General features: G+C 39.5%; 1 protein-coding gene across 1 annotated transcript in view; it reads left to right on the top strand.

Moving 5' to 3' along the window:
- The window catches only part of LOC138784110 (CUB and sushi domain-containing protein 3-like), a 408558-nt gene that overhangs the window by 275621 nt on the left and 112890 nt on the right, over window positions 1-20047 (top strand). Inside the window, exon 5 of the mRNA XM_069959624.1 lies at window positions 8459-8653. Coding sequence (XP_069815725.1) covers window positions 8459-8653 — 195 coding nt within the window. The remainder of the gene's footprint in view (window positions 1-8458; window positions 8654-20047) is intronic.

Here is a 20047-nt window from a genome sequence, read left to right on the forward strand (position 1 = left end):
TATATAAGCGGTAGCCAATCAACCTAAATCACCAATTAATTATTTGCATGAATGTAGCCAAGTTGAATTACCGTATGTGTGAAACTGTGTCGCATGTACAAGTCTTGCAACATGACCTAGGATATTAGTTGATTCAGCAAAGATTCCCTAGCTAGAAAAGTTTTTATGATAGCAGATACTTTCAGTAAGGAAAAACACTGCCCAAAGAATTGTCATGAAGATTAATTTGCCATCCGTTCAAACAATGTCCATTATTTAATACACTGTGTGCATTGGGTGTCTGTCATTCCTTTGACTTCAATTATAATTTGGTAATAGTAAACGTTATTTTAAAGCCGTCTTTTTTTTTTTTTTTTACAAAGTGTGAACAAAGCTTAACCCTTTCACAGGCATGGGTCATTGATACCTCAATGCCCAGGTCGTTTTTGGACTTCAGATTATGGGATCATAATGATCCCATAGGCTGAAGTCCCTAGGTCTGCCCCCTCTCTTCTTTCCCCTGCCGCTGTTAGAAGCTTCTAACAGAGCAGGGGAGAAAGGGGGGGCAGAGCTTCTGGCTGTGCACCGGCCTTCCCTCAATCCCTCCGGCCTCCGTAGCCAGGATGCCAGAAGCCTGAGGCTTTCGGTGTCCACGGCTACCATTTAGACCGATGGTTATCAGACAGAGAATTCTCCCTCTGTAGAGGGAGAATTCTCTGTCTGAAGCCCTATAGATACTGCGGTCGTGCCAACCACAGTATCTATAGGGTTAACTGTAACCCACAGTTACGGTGGGTCCCCAACTATCACTGACAGCTGGGACCCACTGCAAATGACACAGGCGCAGCTCCTGGGTCATCTTACATCGTAAATTAACGTCCCTGCAGCATCAGGCATAGGTTCAGCAAACGTTAATTTACAGTGCAGCAGGGGGTTAAACGTGAATTTGGAGACCTCTTACCCGGCCAATTGTTACCCTGCTCTGTTTTGCATAGAGGAAAGAATCCCCCAAAAATCCTTTGAGAAGACCCTGCTTTATTTACTATTAGTGTTGAGCAAGCACTAGAATGCTCAAGTGCTTGTTAACAAACCCCATTGAAAACAATTGGAGACTCGAGCATTCAACCAGGTACCCCCCTACTCAGCAGAGCAAAGGGTACCTGGTTAACCTGGAGTCTTACAAAGTGACAGTCTAGCCCCCAGGGGGTGCTCAATACTTGATCGAGCACCATGCTTGACTGAGCATGCTAGCTCAACACTAGTTAATATCCTTTGGAATGTTTTAAGACGTTTTAAAAGATTAGACACCAATTTCGTGGCTAGCTACCTCCAAAAGGTGGCTGTATAGAGATGCTTTCTTCAATCTGGAGGAAATTTAATGTGAATACTTTCCCAAAAAGCATCGCCTGGCATTTAAGACTCTCTGCACCAGCTGGCAGTCTCCACAAGGAGAATCTCTACCCCTGAGAACCATTAGTTGGAAAAATATATGAGGCATGCCACCATGCTTAGCAAGTGTTTTTGGCACATTGCCGTAATCATTTACATAGCATTAGGTAAATGGAAATTGCCTAAAAGTTTTCTATGTGAACGGTGCAGTCTGAAACTCTCTAGTTATGGTAAAAAATAAAAATAAAAAAATAACTAAAAAAAAGTCAGCTTTTATTATGACATTATATTGAATCTAGTGATGAGAAAATATCATCATATTCTTCCGATATGGATATAATCCTTTTCCCTCCTGTTCTACTCTAAGCCTTCTGTCCACAGTTCGCCTTTTCTAGCTGCTTTCCCTCACATTTGGCTTCGCCTGGCACATACACCTTGTGTTCAATAGAAAAATGACACTACGCATTATGTTGTTTATTCTGCCTTTAGGGACATTGAGACGTCTCATGACAAAAGAACACAGGGAAGCTGCAATATTAATAGTGAACAGCAGAGAGCCCCAGCTCTACGATTCCTCCGGCCTGATGCTGGAGTGTTACCAAGATTAATGAGGAATTCAATGTTTCAATTACAAGACATCAAGAAAGCTGATTATATTTGCAAGGCAAATGACATGAATGTGGCCACCTCTATAACAGAATCTTCCTAAAAAGGGAATGGATGTTAACGCAGCGGCGAGTTCATTTATGAGATGACCCATGGTGGCTGGATGATATGCCGACACGGCAGAGATACGTTTGTAATTTAACTCTTTAGGGGCTGAAGCATTTTAATAACTCACTGACTGTAGGTAATGTAGATTATGTGACGTACAGGCAATTACCCTTAACAATGTGAAATACTATAGAGCAGGGGCAGATTAACTTTACCATAGGCCCCGGGCTGTTGACCAAGTTCGGGCCCCCCACTGTAACTATGGCAGCACTAGTGTGGTGTTCATAGTACAGGATAGATAATGTCATGATGCCCTGATCTGTGCAAAATTGCAGTAAAAAAGCTAATCATGGCAGAAATGTAGCCAGTAGACAATACACCAATGAAAGTATAAGTCTTTTTGGGTGGCCATGGGCCCCCCTGGAGCTGAGGGCCCCGGGCTACTGCCCAAAACGGGCCTTTTATAATCCGCTACTGCTATAAAGTGATGTATAGTATTACAGAGTCTAAGGCCCAGTAATGGAGAATGGGAAATAAGACCCCCCCCCCCCCCCCCATTACAGAAGAAATAGGAGTTTGGCCTTAAGTTTATATCTCTTTAAAGTGAATAAAACTCAGGTTGTTTTTTCAAAAAGAGATTCACTGCCATATTCAGCTGATATCGGCCATTATGGCTAGAGATGAGCGAACCTCGAGCATGCTCGAGTCCATCCGAACCCGATCGTTCGGCATTTGATTAGCGGTGGCTGCTGAAGTTGGATAAAGCTCCAAGGTTGTCTGGAAAACATGGATACAGCCAATGACTATATCCATGTTTTTTGACTGACAGGTCAGTGCTCAATGGCTCCTATGAATTGCCTCATGTAATAGGGGCTTTACTGATCCCAAATAAGTGAACCACACCATACTTGACCATGTTTGGAAGCCTGGAAAATTTCTCCTTTATGTACTCCATTTTCTTAAAAAAAAAACATATTTAAAGGGGTACTATAGGGGGGGGGGAATCGTTTTTTTAAATCAACAGGTGTTAGATTTGTAAATTACTTTTGCCTAAAAAGCTCAAGTCTTCCAGTACTTATCAGCTGCTGAATGTCATGCAGGAAGTGGTGTATTCTTTCCAGTCTGACAAAGTGCTTTCTGATGACACCTCTGTCTATTCGAGAAACTGTTCAGAGCAGGAACTTTGGGGGAAGTTCCTGACACAGACAAAGGTGGCAGCAAAGAGCACCATAAAAAAAAAAAAAAAAAAAACTCTTCTTTCTGCAGGACATACAGCAGCTAATAAGTAATGGAAGATTTGCTAATGCTAATATATACGTATAGCATAAAGTATTTTTCTTTTCACGGCACCCCTCATTTCGGCTTATGCCGAGCTGTAGTTAGATTACACTGCCATATATTTAATAATATAACTTTGCTCAGCTCTTTATGCTTCAGAACATACCGCTAGGATACGGATAGCAGCATGCTGTGGGCTGTGACATGGTGTAAGTGTCTACTTTCTATAAAAAAAATTACCAAAAAATGCCACTAATTTCTACTCCATTTCACCATCAGACTTTCCAGTCGCATTCGGAGGTCAGAAGCGCAGACAATTGCCATTTAATCCACTTGATTTGTCTTTTAAATAGCGACATTAGAATTACAAGACGAGAACCATTCATCAGAACCACCTCCTCGGAGCGGAGACAATTTGCTCCCGTTCGGCTTACACAATATAAATACGAATGAATTCCTAAATGTTTGCTCTTATTTATATAAACGGAGTCAGATCATTGTCTGCAGGAAATCCGAAAGCGAACGTCTGGTGTAAAATACAGTAAGTCAACGGAATTGAGGGAAATGACTTTGGAAATATTTTTCAATCAACAAGTGAATCATTTTACATTTCCCTTCAATTCTGTTGGTAAGTGGAAGAATAAAAATGACCATATTGTAGCGATAATAATGTAACTTTGTATAAAAGATGAATAACTTAATGTACCTTGAAAAGCAATTACACCCACCGAGTTTTTATTGTATACACCAAGCATCATTTGATACAGATATGAAAGCCTAGCCTAGGTAGGGTTTTTTTCAGAGAGTTATGTGTTACTAGATATCATTGGAAAACATTAAGAACGGATTTACAAACAACAATGCAGGGGGAAAAAAAACTGTAATATTATCAATGGGAAATATTAGACAAGTGCCGAGTTCAATGTTCTAAGGGCCAGTTCACATAGAGCAAAAGCGGTTGAATATCAGTACTGATTGTGCGCTGAAAATTCCGCCTGTAAAATTGCTGCAGAGCCATTTTCCATTATGCTCAATGGAAATTCTGCTCTGTAGTTCACATGGCGAATTTCCGCACGGAACACTCTGCCCGAAGAATTGACATGTTCATTTTTCCGCTGGCGGAATCCTATAGAAATCAATGGGACTTTAGTTTTTTTTAGGGTGTAATGCACACGGAATTTTCACACGGAATTGTCCATAAAAGCCATGGGTCTCAGAGTTGGGCCCTGCAGTTAACAAAGGATTATGGCATGACCTATGGATATGTCATACATTTTGAATTGGGAATATCCCTTTATGCAGTTATGGCATATATATGTCATATGCTATAGGTTCTAAAACTAGTAACCTAAACTTTTAGAGTTACATAAAGTTCCAAACAAGTATTTCGCACATGAATAGTATTTGAACTATTGGGACTGCAGTAGATACAAATTGGGGAACAGGGGTTACTAGAACGTTCCCATATCCTCTTGATAGGTTAGTGTCCTAGATGTGGAGCCCACTCTTGATTCCATTCTCCTTATATGAGTTTGTCCCATGAAGGAAAGTTGGTAAAATGAGATGTATAACCCATACCTATACAGGAACACAAATGTGCTGTGTTTTTAAGTGAAATAACTTACCTTGCTGTACTTTTTTCCTCCCCCATGGATCCAGTCTCTTTCTCGTTTCCTAGTTTAGACCTAGTTATCTTTGTGGGCTTGTTTCGTGGAAGCCAGTTTCACATATGTATCAGAAGACCCCAACCTAAACATTAGATCACTGTAATTCTTCACAATTAGGCCATGTTCACATTGCGTAAGACTCCAGCCGTTCTGTGACCTGGCCGGGTCACAGAACAGCCGGTGTTGGAGAAGATCACCCTGGCCGATACTTTAGCATCGGCAGGATGATCTTAACTTCTGAATTGGGATGTGGGCGCATCCGTGCGTGCCCGCATCCCAATTCGCCGCTCCACACAGTGGAGCCGCACGCTCCATTGTGTGAACTGACAGGTTCTCTGCGGCCGCTATTCAATGAGTAGCGGCCGCAGAAAACTGACATGTTCGTTTTTTTGCGGCGCCACTAGACATCCCGGCCGGAGCGTATACTGTGTGCATACACTCCATCCGAGATACCATAGATGGCAGCACTACATAAGTTTCACATTATTTGCAGCCGTTGTTGCAAAACGGCAACAACGGCTGTGATTAATACAAAACCTACGTAGTGTGAACATAGCCTTATTTGGATGAGTTTTTGAATTCTGTGAGGATAAAAGAGACTGAGATCTATTGATATATGCAAGATATCTGCATGCAATATAAACAGTTCACCAGAAGGTAGTGTGAGGGTCCCACTGGCCTATAAACACCTCCAAAAATATTACCATTTACTGTGTGTGATAGCATAATATAGTGAGGTTATCCAAGGAAAGCAGAAGGTAAAACACCCACAGTGACAAATCATAGAAGGAGTGGGCTCCCTAAAATCATCAAATGGGCTTTCATTGCTGTCTTCCTAATGCATGCAGATTGTACTTTGAATTCCACATCTATTTAATGTGACATTTAGACATCCAAATTGTTACAAATTATCCCATCCACCAGCACAACCTATATAGGTATCGGGTTTCCAGTGTGTTACTATGGAAATTTATATCGTTTTTTTGATATTGTAAATTTCAGATTCCTCAATGTTCAGTATCTCAACAGAATTGTCACATATTAAAACGCTTAAAGGAGCACCCCAGGCAAAACTGATACGTTGTGTTATACCCAGTGCAGAACATGAGTGGGTAGCGTATGACGTCTATTATTAATGTTCTTTAAATCTTGAGTCAGGCACCAATGCCACAGGCCCTATGCAAGGTATATTGCTGACTATGAGGGGTTTTTTTTTAGTGTTCCTTTAACCCTTTCCTTTACACTGACATTAGCAGTATTAATATATTAAAGGAGAAGTGCAATTAAACAGAAAAAATTCAGGAAGGTAAAAGGTGGAACATAATAAACCAAATTGTCTTATCTGTCCCTGAAGGACAGCTCCCGAGTCCTCTTGATATCCACCATCCACTTACAGCTCTTCCATCTGCAACGTCACTCTTCCAGTGATCAATTGCTTGCTCAGTCAATCAGTGACTGGCCAAGACAGCAATCGCTCAGATGGGCCTTGACTTTGCAGCTGGTGGAGGCCAATACTTGATGTACCCGGATTTCAGCTGGGGTCCGTAAGCGGGACCCATGGGCAGCGCAGCAGAGGTATGGGGTAAGGAGAGTTTACATTATTTATTAATTTTCCCGCACCCACCTGCCTGCCTTTTTATCTCATGGGACTTCTCTTTTAATGTACTAATGGCCAAGGTGATTGGGGGGACACTGTTACTGGGCCTATGTTAAAAAATTGTGGGAAGATAACTGTAATACAGAAACAGATGGTCACAACACTAATAAAATTAGCATAGTAAAACAGCATATGCACACATCAAAAATAAACTTCATTAAAGAACCACCTGTACAAAAATTGCTAAAAAGGAGCAGATTATAAGAGACAAGCCTCCTCAAAAGACCACCAGTAACAATAAAATTATTTCAAACATGAGACCCTATATCCTGCAAGTCAGAATATCCCACAAAAAAGTGACCCTATTAGTCACACAACATGGACCACTCAACTAGTATCAGCAATTAGTCGAAGAGATCATGAATAATGCGGTGTGCACAATAAAAATCACCAGGACATCATTCACCATGTGTGGAATGGGAGTACGGGGTCAGGTGGGAAGGCGCCCCACGTATACCTATGTCATCAAAGCTTCCTCGGGAGTGTGAAGATGGTCATACAAATAATCAGGAGAGCGGAAAAAATATTCCCATAGCTCCCTCTACGTCTATACATGGGCACAATATACTGGACGACAGTACACTAGTATGGAACAATAATAAGTGACAGTCCCAGTACTGTAAATTCCAATAAAACATTCCAATAAAAAATTCCAGTCAGTATATTTCAGTCAGTATTGCAACCAAAACCAGGAGTGGATTAAAAACACAGAAAAGATCTGTTCACACAATGTTGAAATTGAGTGGATGGCCACCATATAAAAGTAAATAACGGCCATTATTTCAATACAACAGCCGTTGTTCTAAAATAACAGCAAATATTTGCCATTATATGGCGGCCATCCACTCAATTTCAATATTATGTGAACAGATCCTTTCTGTGTTTTTAATCCACTCCTGGTTTTGGTTGCAATACTGACTGAAATATACTGACTGAAATATACATATACTGACTGAAATATACGTAGTGTGAACGCAGCCTTAGGCTGCGTTCACACTACATATATTTCAGTCAGTATATTTCAGTCAGTATATGTATATTTCAGTCAGTATATTTCAGTCAGTATTGCAACCAAAACCAGGAGTGGATTAAAAACACAGAAAGGCTCTGTTCACACAATGTTGAAATTGAGTGGATGGCCGCCATTTAATGGCAAATATTTGCTGTTATTTTAGAACAACGGCTGTTATATTGAAATAATGGCCCTTATTTACTGTTATATGGCGGCCATCCACTCAATTTCAACATTGTGTGAACAGATCCTTTCTGTGTTTTTAATCCACTCCTGGTTTTGGTTGCAATACTGGCTGAAATATACTGGCTGAAATATATGTAGTGTGAACGCAGCCTAAACTTGTAATAGGTGAAGCATTAAACAACATTGATGTTTTTACAGCTAATATGGTTCAGTAATGCTCTATACTGTCCTCTATGCTGCTGATGCTTTTTGGTGTGTACATCTTAAATGCATAAGAAATGTATTTCCAGATCTGAATGTTCTCTTCATTACTTCCTGGTAGTGCTGGTTTGGGTTGGTTTTTCCAGATGCAGAATCAACTGTTATTCTATATCTAAGATTAAACATAAAAGTGTATGTATGGTAAGTTGCTGGGTTCATGGAAGAATAATAAAAATGTTCCAGTATGGCCACCTAAACATTTTATATGCCATTAAAGGAAACAAATGGTCCTAAGGGAAGTAATAAAAAAAATTAGAAACTGCATTTTGTAGGATGCTATACCTGTTTCTAAATCTCATAATTTTTTTTTTACAGAATTACGGAGCAGCTCTTGCGGAAACCCCGGAGTCCCACCTAAAGGTGTTCTGTCTGGTGCAAAGTTTGATGTTGGAGACAAAATCCGGTACAGCTGTGTAACAGGATACATCCTGGATGGTCACCCTCAGCTTACATGCATAGCAAACTCAGCTAACACAGCTTCATGGGATTTTCCAGTCCCTATATGTAGAGGTATGTTGATGTGTGGGTTCCTAGTTTCTAGTTTGCTGTTGTGTTTACTGGATTTTTTCAGGCTAATGATGTTTTCAGTTCTTATTTCGGTGAACTCTTAGCTGTGAAATGATGGATGTTTTTACTATTATTTGCATTGAAGATACACATAAGACACATATCACCTTAAGGTCCCTTATGGGGCCCAATATATGGCAGTGAGAAGTTGCGTTGGAGAGCCAATCAGTGAAGGCAGAATTAACTGAGCATCTGGTACGCATGAATGATAACTACATTGTTTGTGCTTCAATTTAAATGTGTTATAATCATCCCCACATGTACAAAAAGATGTGCGGCTGATAGCAAAAGATTTTACCGACCACACAAAAGATGTGATCAGCCGCTGAGCTGGTGTTTTCTTGCTCCTTACCTCATTACTGGCACCTTTACAAAGGACAATTATTAGCCAAAGGAACATTTCTGGCAACAGTCCTTGCCAATATTTCGGCCCACCTAAAAAGGGCTTTTAATTTTCGGGAAAGCAATTAAAAAAATATATATATTCTTAGGACAACCACTATTTTAATGGGCTACCTATGTAGTAGGTAGCCCTCTAGTGTTAGAGCCTCTGCTTGTAACCTTATCTTGCCCAGTATACCTTCATTTATGTAGGGCAAACATATTTGGTGGGACTTGAACCCAGGACCCCAGTGATTTATTAAAATAGGTTATCCAGGCTTAAAAAAAACAGCATTTCTCCTGTCTTAAGTTTTGGTATGGTTGCAGCTCAACTCCATTGAAGTTAAAGGAGCTTAAAGGGAACCATTCACCCCCTGGCCCCAGGCAGAAACTGACATACAGTGACATAAAGGTCAATATACTTACCACATCGCTCCCGGTCCCGTCCCGAATCCCGTTGTTGACACAGAGAAATTGGCGATTCTTCTTCTCGCGCCCATTATGGTAATGAGCGCCGCCGGGTCCGAAGTCCAGCCTTCTCCCCGCCTCCGACACTTGATTGACGCCGGGTCCTCTTCCTCCTCGTCTTCTTTCTTCTCGCCGGATCCCGCGCAGGCGCCGTGACAGTCGTTTTCGGCGCATGCGCAGTTCACAATTGAAGCCGCTCCGCAGCTTCACTGTTTACTGCGCGTGCGCCGAATGCCTCGAATACGTATCCTGTTTACCGCGCAGGCGCAGAGAGGTGATGAGACCATCGCAACGGCGCCTGCGCGGGAATTCGTCAGAAGACTGAAGACTGAAGACGTCAATCAAGTTCCAGGAGGCGTGGATGGGCGGCGACGAGAAGAGGACCTCATGAATAAGTTGGACTCGTCCGTCGTTTCCTATGGACGTTGGACTCATCTCAGCTCATTACCATAATGGGCGGGAGAAGAAGAATCGGCGATTTCTCCGTGTCAACAACGGGATCCGGGACGGGACCGGGAGCGATGTGGTAAGTATATTGACCTTTATGTCACTGTATGTCAGTTTCTGCCGGGGGCCACGGGGTGAATGGTTCCCTTTAAAGCGACTCTGTGCCCACAATCTGACCTCCCCAAACCACTTATACCTTTGGATAGCTGCTTTTAATCCAAGATCTGTCCTGCGGTCCGTTTGGCAGATGATGCAGTTATTGTCCAAAAAACAACTTTAAAACTTAAAACCCTGTGCCCTACGGGAGTATCTGTGCCCTAAATTTGCACCACCCCTCCGTCCCTCCTCCCCACCCTCTTCACCATTAGGAATGCCAGTGGAACATTCTCTCCATGCTGAACATTGCACAGGTGCTTAATGATCCAGCCCATGTGCCTGGCTAAACAGGTGGGGAATAGTAGGCAATCTGCCTGGAGCTTTCCTAATGATGAGGAGGGCGGGGAGGAGGGACATAGAGGGTATGCCAGCCTAATGCATACACAATCCAGGCCACTCCCATAGGGCATGGGCTGCCAGTTTAAAAGTACATTTTTAGGACAATAACTGCATCACCTGCCAAATGGACTGCAGGACAGATCTTGGATTAAAAGCAGCTATCTAAAGGTACAAGTGGTTTGGGGGGGTCAGATTGTGGGTACAGAGTCGCTTTAATTGCAATACACACAACAGGGGTGGTACTGTTTTTTTTGTTTGTTTTTTTCCCTAGTCCTGGATAGCCCCTTTAAGAGCATTATATGATTTGGTTTAAAAAAAAGTCTTTTTTTGGGGATTTTTTTTTTTTTTGTACATGGCGAATATCTGTGGTGATTAATAGATTTTGTTCTATGTATCAGCTTTAGGGAAGCTTTTTCATCATGATGTTACTTTGTCCTTTATATTATTAAAAAAAGAAAGAGCCTTTTATAGCAGGATACATAGAGCAGCATCTGCCTATAGGTGCACCGGCTACATTCACCCTATCACACATCCAGATTTGTGATATACTGTATAAATGTATAAAAGTCATTCTGAAAAATCTTCTTGTCTTTAAATGGCACTGCCAGTAGAAGAAGAATATAAGTAGAGCGATTTTGACAGATTGACATTTCAAGGCTATTATACATCCAGTTCCTTTTATTTTTTACTTTTTTTTCTGCTGTTGCTGCTGTCAGGCTAAAGTCAAGTGTAGACAACAACTTCTGTTGTTTCAGCTAAACATTTGTAGCTGTGTAGCCTCTGTTCCTGTCGGACAGATTGTTCTAGGCATATTTAATAAAGTGTCTTCAGATGAAATCTGGATAGAAATCAACAAAGTGATGTCCGCCCATCAGTTGCTTCGGTTTTGTGTTTTAGTTTTTGTCCTTTTATGTAGTTTCTTCTCTGTATTCTAGCACTTGACTGTAATGAAAAAACAACAATAATAGATAATAATAACTATTATTATTTTGAATAATTTTAAGTGTAGAGGAGCAAAATTTTCTGAACTTAATAAACACAATTTTCACTTGGTAAAATTGGGACAGGTGCAGGGATACTTTTCAATGACATGAGTCTGTGTTCCTCTACTGAGCAGCTGGGCATACAAACTCAGAAAGAAATTGTTTGGCCAGGCGCAAAATGCCCAGCAACAGACCACCCAATGATAAGTGGCAATGCTGTATGTACTTTACTCCTGGCCAGTAAATGGTTCATGAATATCTGGTCTTTTTCAGTTTCCATATTATTTTGTGTACTTCTTATTTTAGCCTTTTATTACACCTTTTGTTATTTTTTGTCAATAGGATAAATACTTTTAATGGCCTTATGGACCACATCATGGTTGAACACATCACATTATTTTTTTCCTTCCTTTTCCCTCAACTGACTCCATAGACCTTGTTCCCTTTGAAGCCTTATTTCAAAGTTTCAGAAGGTTTTTAAAATGGCTTCAGTATTAAATTGAGATGTGAGGTTTGAGGATTGAGGGTGAGAAATGTCAGGTGGCTCCAGATAAAGCCACAGGTGATTTTAAAGTTCTTTCTCAAAGGTAAAAAAAATAAGGACCTAAAAACACACCAAGTGGCTCTAACAACCTTTGAAAGTGTCCGAAAATAAATTCTTAAAAAAGCTCTGAAATAGAGGGAATGCTCAAAAAGTACAGTAGTGATGAGGAAATGAGGAAAAATTACCAACACATACAGCTTTTTATTATCTTCTTTTGGTATGTTAGATTTTACCATGTTGGTTATTATATAAATTAGGTATCCACATCAATGGAAAGTTGCTGAACTTGTCATGTAACTATTTTGGTGCCTTTCTGGTTTAAACTCTTTAGATTAAAGGTTGTTCTGTATTTTAAGTTTGATCTTAAAATGTTCTCAGCCTGGCAGAAAGGCTGTACTCAGCCTTCCTTGCCTCCTGCTAGCATTGTTCTCCCAGAGCCAGTCCCATTGCATAGCACTTCTTGTGTTTGGGGTAGACATGTGGTTTTGCCCACTTAACCAACCAGTGACCATAGCGTAGTTTCCCACCTGGGTCGCAGATTGGCTGAGCAGACAATACCTTGTGTTGACCCAAACACAAGAAGTGTTGTGTATTGGGACCAGCTCTGGGAGAATGGTGGGGGAAAAAGGAACATAAATATGTGTTTTCCACATTTTGAAATAAAACTTATATCTTTAAATATCCCTTTCAGATAGTAAAGAAAATTTATTGATAAATGTATGTAAAAGTAAAATTTACACATCAAGGAATCCAGTGCATAAAAGTTACAGTTACAACTTGGTCATGAAACCTTAGAGGTCTCAAAAGCTCCACATACTGTAAGATAAAAGCAGAATTATAAATGGTGCATCATGATTTGGATACCTATTTACTAGGTCACCTTATAGTTGCTAATATACATTCTATGGCTATATCCTTACTAACTATTAAAAAAAAAATGTCCGTTATTGCATCATTTTAACCCTTTCATGACCGGTCCAGATAGTGCCTTGAGGACCAGAGCCCATTTTTGAAATCTGACCAGTCTTACTTTATGTGTTTATACCTCTGTGATATTATTGTGCTTTAAGTTAGTGGTAAAAGTTGGCCGATATCCATACAATTTGGGTGGGGAAAATGCCCACATTTCATGAAAAAAAGTTAAAATATTAGTGGTTTTCTGTTTTGTTCCCCCCCCCCCTTGCGGTCATCGTATGGGTTTAGTTATGTGATAATTTTATTGCCAGCATCATTACGCACCCAGCAATGCTGAATATGTGTACTTTATTTATTTATTTATTTATTTATTATACATTTATTATTGCATTGGAGGCTATGGGGATTTTATGTGTTTTGTACTTTATGTCTGTGTGTGTTTTATTTACTGTTTTACTTTATTTTGCTGTCCCACCATGGGGACTTCACTTTTTTATTACCGGATTACAGACCCATTACTGTACATTGTAATGCAGATCTGCATTGCCTTGTAATGTGCCTGTAAAACAAGCAAAGCTGAATAGGCTGAGCCTGGTCAGCCACCGAAGTTATGACACATGGCAACAATCCGGGCTGTGCGATTGCTTCTGGGAATAGAGGGAAGATTCTCCCTTTATTCAACACTATAGTGTAAACCGCTGCGCTCGGCTGACTATCACTGACAGCCCGAACCCGCGGCGGGATGGCACAGGCACAGCCCCTACACTTGTTTCATCCCAGAAAGTAACTGTACATCTTGAGCGGGAACCCACCGCATAAAAACCACGTACAGTTATTTACAGTTAATTGCATTAATGCATTGCATTGAAGTCTATAGAATAACAGACGTCATTTGCACACAGTGTAGTAAATGACAGATGTCTTTTGAGGCGGACGTCAAATAATGTTCATGACAATTATTTTCTGATGTCTTTTGCAAAAAACAGACTTTATTTTTTAGATGTTAACACACAGGTTTTCTGTTTTCACCGTCCTTTCATTGTCTTTACTATTAAATTCAATGGACTTTTTAATTAACGACACACCCAAAGGGCAATCAGTCCAACTAAACTGGAATAATGTACCAACAGCCCTTTTGCACTGACGGGCGGTCAAACTACAAAATAATGAATGTTATTTTGGCCTCAAAATGTTGGATGTCATTTAAAAAAAAAAGGAAAACGGACAAGAAATGTTTTTGAGGAAACATAGCCTATTGCTGAACTCCATAGTATACAGAGTGTTCATTATGTCAAATACACATTCTTATTTGAACAATTCCAAAAAAGATGTTGTGTCTTTCGGCAGATGTGGCCTGTTGATAGTATTAAAAACTGGTCTAGATGTTTGAAGAGTTTACATCCCAACTTTCCATGAGATGGGCATTGCTATATTGTGTTGCAGTTTAATGCCAATAATAGTGTTTTCTTTGTTCATACTGACATACGGTCCCTTCAAATTTGGCATTGTAAAAATACAGGTACCGCAATGGGCATGCATCCCTTTTTTTAGCCATATGTAAAAAGATGTAGATAATCGATTTGTGCAGTACATACTTGTTTTTTTGGAGGTACATTGACGACGTTTCTTTATTTGCTCCGTTTCAGCCTTAATATTAAACATATGGCATTTTTTGTATCTTGGTTTAGGTAGAAAATGGTACAATTAATATTTTTGGCCAACATTGCACTTGTACACTATCAGAGATTCCACGCATAGCGTGCAGAGAAAGCTTTACCTCATGGGCAGTTAGTTTGGCTAAGGCTATAGATAACAATGAGCATAATTGTCTTTAGCAAGCTACTGAATTGAAAGAGCATCTAATGCAAAGAGGCTACACCAGGAAATGTTAGATAATTCAATAGACAAAGATCTGAATCTTAACTGTGCAGATCTTTTATATCGTAAGCACAAGTACCGAGAATGAACGAAATAGGTTGAGGAGCTTTGCTTTTTCTTTTCAATTCAGCCTTTGGCATCTATTATAGGATCTACCATCAATAAGAATTGGCACATAATAGAGAGCGACCCTGATTTAAAGGAGGTTGCCACCTGTAAACTACTCATTTCCTTTAGATGCAGTAGAAATCTTAAAGATGTGCTTGTAAGGAGCAGTTTTTTTCTAGTAATCCCGATATGTGGCTGGGAAGAATGGTCCCAAGAGGAGATTATAAATGTGGTCATACTGTAAATATCTATTTAGATCAATGCTTGCGGTGACAGGAGGTGTAATGCATAAAGTCTAGCAATTTCTAAGCCGGAAAAAGGATTTAGTAGATTATATCATCTTTTGTGACCACTTTTACATTAGAAAAACAATACTTTGCCTGTATTACAGTAATACTACCCCCCCCCTTACTCTATGTGCCGTTCTCGCACCATCCAAAAGCTTAGATGCTGCATATTCTATATATACTTCTATAAAACTTGTCTGAATCTTTTTGTTGCTCTAAAATAATTTATTTTATCAGTGGACAGTGTCAACTAGGCGGGGCTTCATGATAGTTGGGCTCTCTCCCAGCCAGGAGATGAGGCAAAACTGCTGCAAAGCCCCTCCCAGTTGACACTGTTACCCAATGAAGTGAAGTGAGAGTAAAGGGGGTTACAATATCCCTTTAAAGATTAAGCGATCATTCTAAACCTAATTTTATAGGTGTAAGATTACTACAACTAATAAGTCTTGTGAGAGTGCTCACACAGCCCTCTTAGTCATAGTGCCACAAGCTGCTGAGACTATCATACTGTAAGTTCCTTCTAAAGAAAGTAACAAGGTGGTTAATGAAGATGAATGACTTTTGTACCTTAAAGAGTTACTATCATTAAAAATAACTTTTGTTGTCATCAGGCATGTTAAGGCTGTGTTCACACTACGTATATTTCAGTCAGTATTGTGGTCCTCATATTGCAACCAAAACCAGGAGTGGATTGAAAACACAGAAAGGCTCTGTCCACACAATGTTGAAATTGAGTGGATGGCCGCCATATAACAGTAAATAACGGTCATTATTTCAATACAACAGCCGTTGTTTTAAGATTCCAGCAAATATTTGCCATTAAATGACGGCCATCCACTCAATTACAACATTATGTGAACAGAGCCTTTCTGTGTATTCAATCCACTCCTGGTTTTGGTTGCAATATGAGGACCACAATACTGACTGAAATATACGTAGTGTGAACCCAGCCTTAAAGTTATTGATTGCTGTGATCAGGAGATCGAGAGCGTGGCAGCAGTTCGATCCACACCCCGGCTGTATCTCCTGATCATCTTATTTTGACAATGTAAGTCTATGAGGCTGGATTGTTGGAATTAGCGAGCAACCGGGGGTGGGCCTCATGGCCCCAGCTATATTTCTTGTCTGATGACATGTGAAGAATTATTTTGAATGAAAGGTGCTATTTAAAACTCATTGATGGATCTAAGTGCCTTCTTATTTATTTGTTAGTTTATTTTTATGCTTGCATGAAAAAGAGTATGACATGATCGAAGCCTGAAGAAGCTCAGCTGATGCCTTTTCTCTACTGTCCATAGTGGCTATTTAAGGGGGTTGTCCAGCGAAAATCTTTTTTTTTTTTTCAAATCAACTGGTGTCAGAAAGTTATATAAATTTGTAATTTACTTTAACAAATTATTATTAAAAAATCTCCAGTCTTCCCATACTTATTAGCGACTAAATGTCCTGCAGGGAGTGTTGTTTTATTTTCAGTCTGACAAGGTGGCTCTCTGCTGACATCTCTGGCAGAGACAGGAACTGTCCAGAGCAGGAGAGATTTTCTATGGGGATTTATATAAAACCGAGACAGAGTTCCTGTCTCGGCCAGAGATGTCAGCAGAGAGCACTGTGTCAGACTGAAAATAAAACAACATTTCCTGCAGGACATACAGCACCTAATAAGTATGTGAAGACTTAAGATATTTTAAAAGAAGTGAATTACAAATCTATATAACTTTCTGATATCAGTTGATTTAAAAAGAAAAATATTTTCACTGGACAACCCCTTTAAGTCTGCCTGTTTGTTTATTTGTGTCTGTAGTGAATTTGATGACCTGGGTGAGTGCTGTTGCTGTTGCAATTCTACTATTCTAGATGTACTTTTTGAAAGTTTAAAAACTTTGGCAAAACATTTGGTTTGGTCCAAACCTGAACCAATAGCCCTAACAATCGTGTATGACAAGCTCTAAAAGCCCTAATTTCCCTAAATAACACTGTTAGGTGATCTAGGATTTTATCTAAATACTTTTGATATGTCATGTATTTTTGTTAAAGTCAAAGTTACAGTAACATGTATGACTATATGTGATCGGATTGTACCTGGTGGTTACTAACAGCTTGTTTAAAACACACTGTGATTATCTGAAAAGTAGATTATTTAAGATTTTAAAATAAAATAAAAATGTTGGACAGATTTCTGCCATTGTTTGTACACACAGAGGTATCCAAAGGAAGCAACAGTTTGTTTTTTTCCTCCTAATCAACACAGTAAGGTTTCTGTATCATGAACTTGATGGACTCTTGTCTTTTTTTCAACATTTTTTATTAATTATGTTACTGTGTGCGTAGGCTTTTATAGTGGCTCTGACATCAACCCTATACTGTCTCCAGAATGGCTGGAAGCTAGGCATTATAGGCTACCCAGAGGTCATGTGATACTTATGCCTTATCTTTTCTGCCATGTGCCGGATACTATTTTAGCAGTAAGGGCCAAAACAAATTGCCCAAGGTTTAATTTCATGCCAACCTACAGAAGTTTAGAGAAAACCAGTTTGCTATAGTACCTGTACAGCATTGGTGATTTTTCTTTATATGTAACAGATAAAAAAAATGCCCTACACCCCTAATGCCTAATGAGGTCTTCCTGTCTGCATACACTATGTCAATCAAATGAGATCACATCTAGTCGTGGAGACCATGGAGTTTAAAGGACTGGCTGAGTGGACCTAATACGTCAGGTCCCAGATACCCACTTAGACCAGGAAGCGTCTGGGGACCCAGGGACCGAATCTGTGGTATGTTACCACCAGTCCTAGAGCCGGGGAGGTGATAGCATATTATTTCTTTTATCTTCTTCTTCCTTGAAACTTTTGATAAAAAGAGGTCTACCCAGACTTCTCCTTTAATTTCCAAACAGATCTTATTACTGTGGTTACAGACAATTACTTACATAGGAGATGGGTGGTGAATAGAACCACCCTTGTTAAAGGTTTTTTGTTCTTTGTTGTTCTTGTTAATCTGGCATAACATACATGCCGATTTTGAGAAACAGTCGCCCAAAAAGATGTAACCACCAAATAAGAGACTCGGAACGTCTTCTTACAATGAATATGTATTTGGATTTTCTCGATTTTTGTTCATCTTGTACCGTTCAGCTCCTGACAATCATTTTAAGCCGTACAATTTGTAGCAAAGTTTCCATAAATATAATGAAAACCTTGACAGCTTTGCTCGCGTTCCGTCTTCCGCTCGAGTTCTTCAAAGACCTGATTAATTCAGAATGTTTATTTTTTTTCTATCCTCTCTCTTTTATTTGTAATGCACTTGCCCTTGAATACTTCTCATCATATTATTGTATATTATTCCATTGCAAAAGTAATAACATTCCTAAGCTGATTTATACTTCTGTGTATCCAAGAATATGCTCAGGCCACAATATTTGATATAGTTCCGAGAAGACAAGGTAAGATATTAAATTCAATCTTCATGTTTTCACCCGTTGAAAGTTAAACTTTAGCATGTATTCTTTCTTCTCCCAGACTAATATTATCTTTCTATCACTATAAGCTTTGAATAGTAATCATATGAAATATTGCCCAGGATATTGTGTGTTTTTTTTTTTTTTTATCATTTTGTATTATTACAACAGAGTAGCTGACTTAGTGGAATTTTCTTACAGGTCCATGACACTCCCTGACAGAATTCAGTTTTGATAACTTCATTGTAATTCTCAATTTTTACTTTTTTTTTTTTAAGGGACAACAGCACCATTCTGGCTGTGTCTTGTATTGCAGCTCCACCATCCTAACTGTGTTTACTATTGTAGCTCAGCACCATTGAATGAAGGTGAATGAAGCTATGTTGCAAAAAAAAAAAAATTTAGTCGTAGCCAATGGATGAGAGTAGTACTGTTTATAGAAAAAAAAGTTTTTGGTAAATTCCATTAAATAGAATTTCCATGCACCATTTGCAGGCATTTTATTCAACATGGCTTAGGGCGGTGAAGTAAGACCATGCAGGGGAAACAAATAACTATGTCCAATATTTCATTTAAATGTTATTAATAGAGATGAGCTAATCGGATTTGCTCTGGATTTCCAAGAAAATTGGAATTCCTTGGTAATCCTAGGTACATATAAAAATATAATGCAGGTATAAATAAAAAAAACAGTAATCCTAAAAGATATACCTTAACAGGATGCCTCGACCATGTCAATAATTTTATTGTTCCAATGCATTAAAACATAAAATGAATCTACACTACTGCAGATAATTTTCATTTAGAATACTCTACTGTTCTGTATATACAATAGCAGTCCTGTGTGTTTCCATGGTGACAGACTACAAACAAAGCCTGTGTAGTCTGATTTTACAGAGTGGGTTACTTAATCCCTTCTTTTCATTTATCTATAGACAATTGCAGAAGGGTTTGATGGAACACATCGAGTATTTACACCTATGACTTGCTTACAGTTTATAACTGGTGTTGATTGAGCAATAAAATGCTTGGGCTCTCAAGAGACACGAGCAGGTGGGGCACTGTCAGAGTGGAGGGTACCTGGTTAACCTGAAATGATCTTCACTTCTGCTTAATTTGGATGCGGGCGCACCAAATTTACCGCTGTCTGCACGCTCCATTGTGTGAACTGACAGGTTCTCTGCGACCACTAATCAATGAATAGCAGCTGGAAAAAACTGACATGTCATTTTTTTTACGCGGCCAGTCAGGAAATCCCGGCCAGAGTGTATTCTATGTGTATTCTATGCACTCCAGCCGGGATTCCATTCATTTACATACAACGTATGTGTTGTATAAATCATGGCCATTGTTGCTAATTGCAACAACGGTCGT

This window comes from Dendropsophus ebraccatus, chromosome 2, assembly GCF_027789765.1.
Source record: "Dendropsophus ebraccatus isolate aDenEbr1 chromosome 2, aDenEbr1.pat, whole genome shotgun sequence".
Taxonomy (NCBI): domain Eukaryota; kingdom Metazoa; phylum Chordata; class Amphibia; order Anura; family Hylidae; genus Dendropsophus; species Dendropsophus ebraccatus.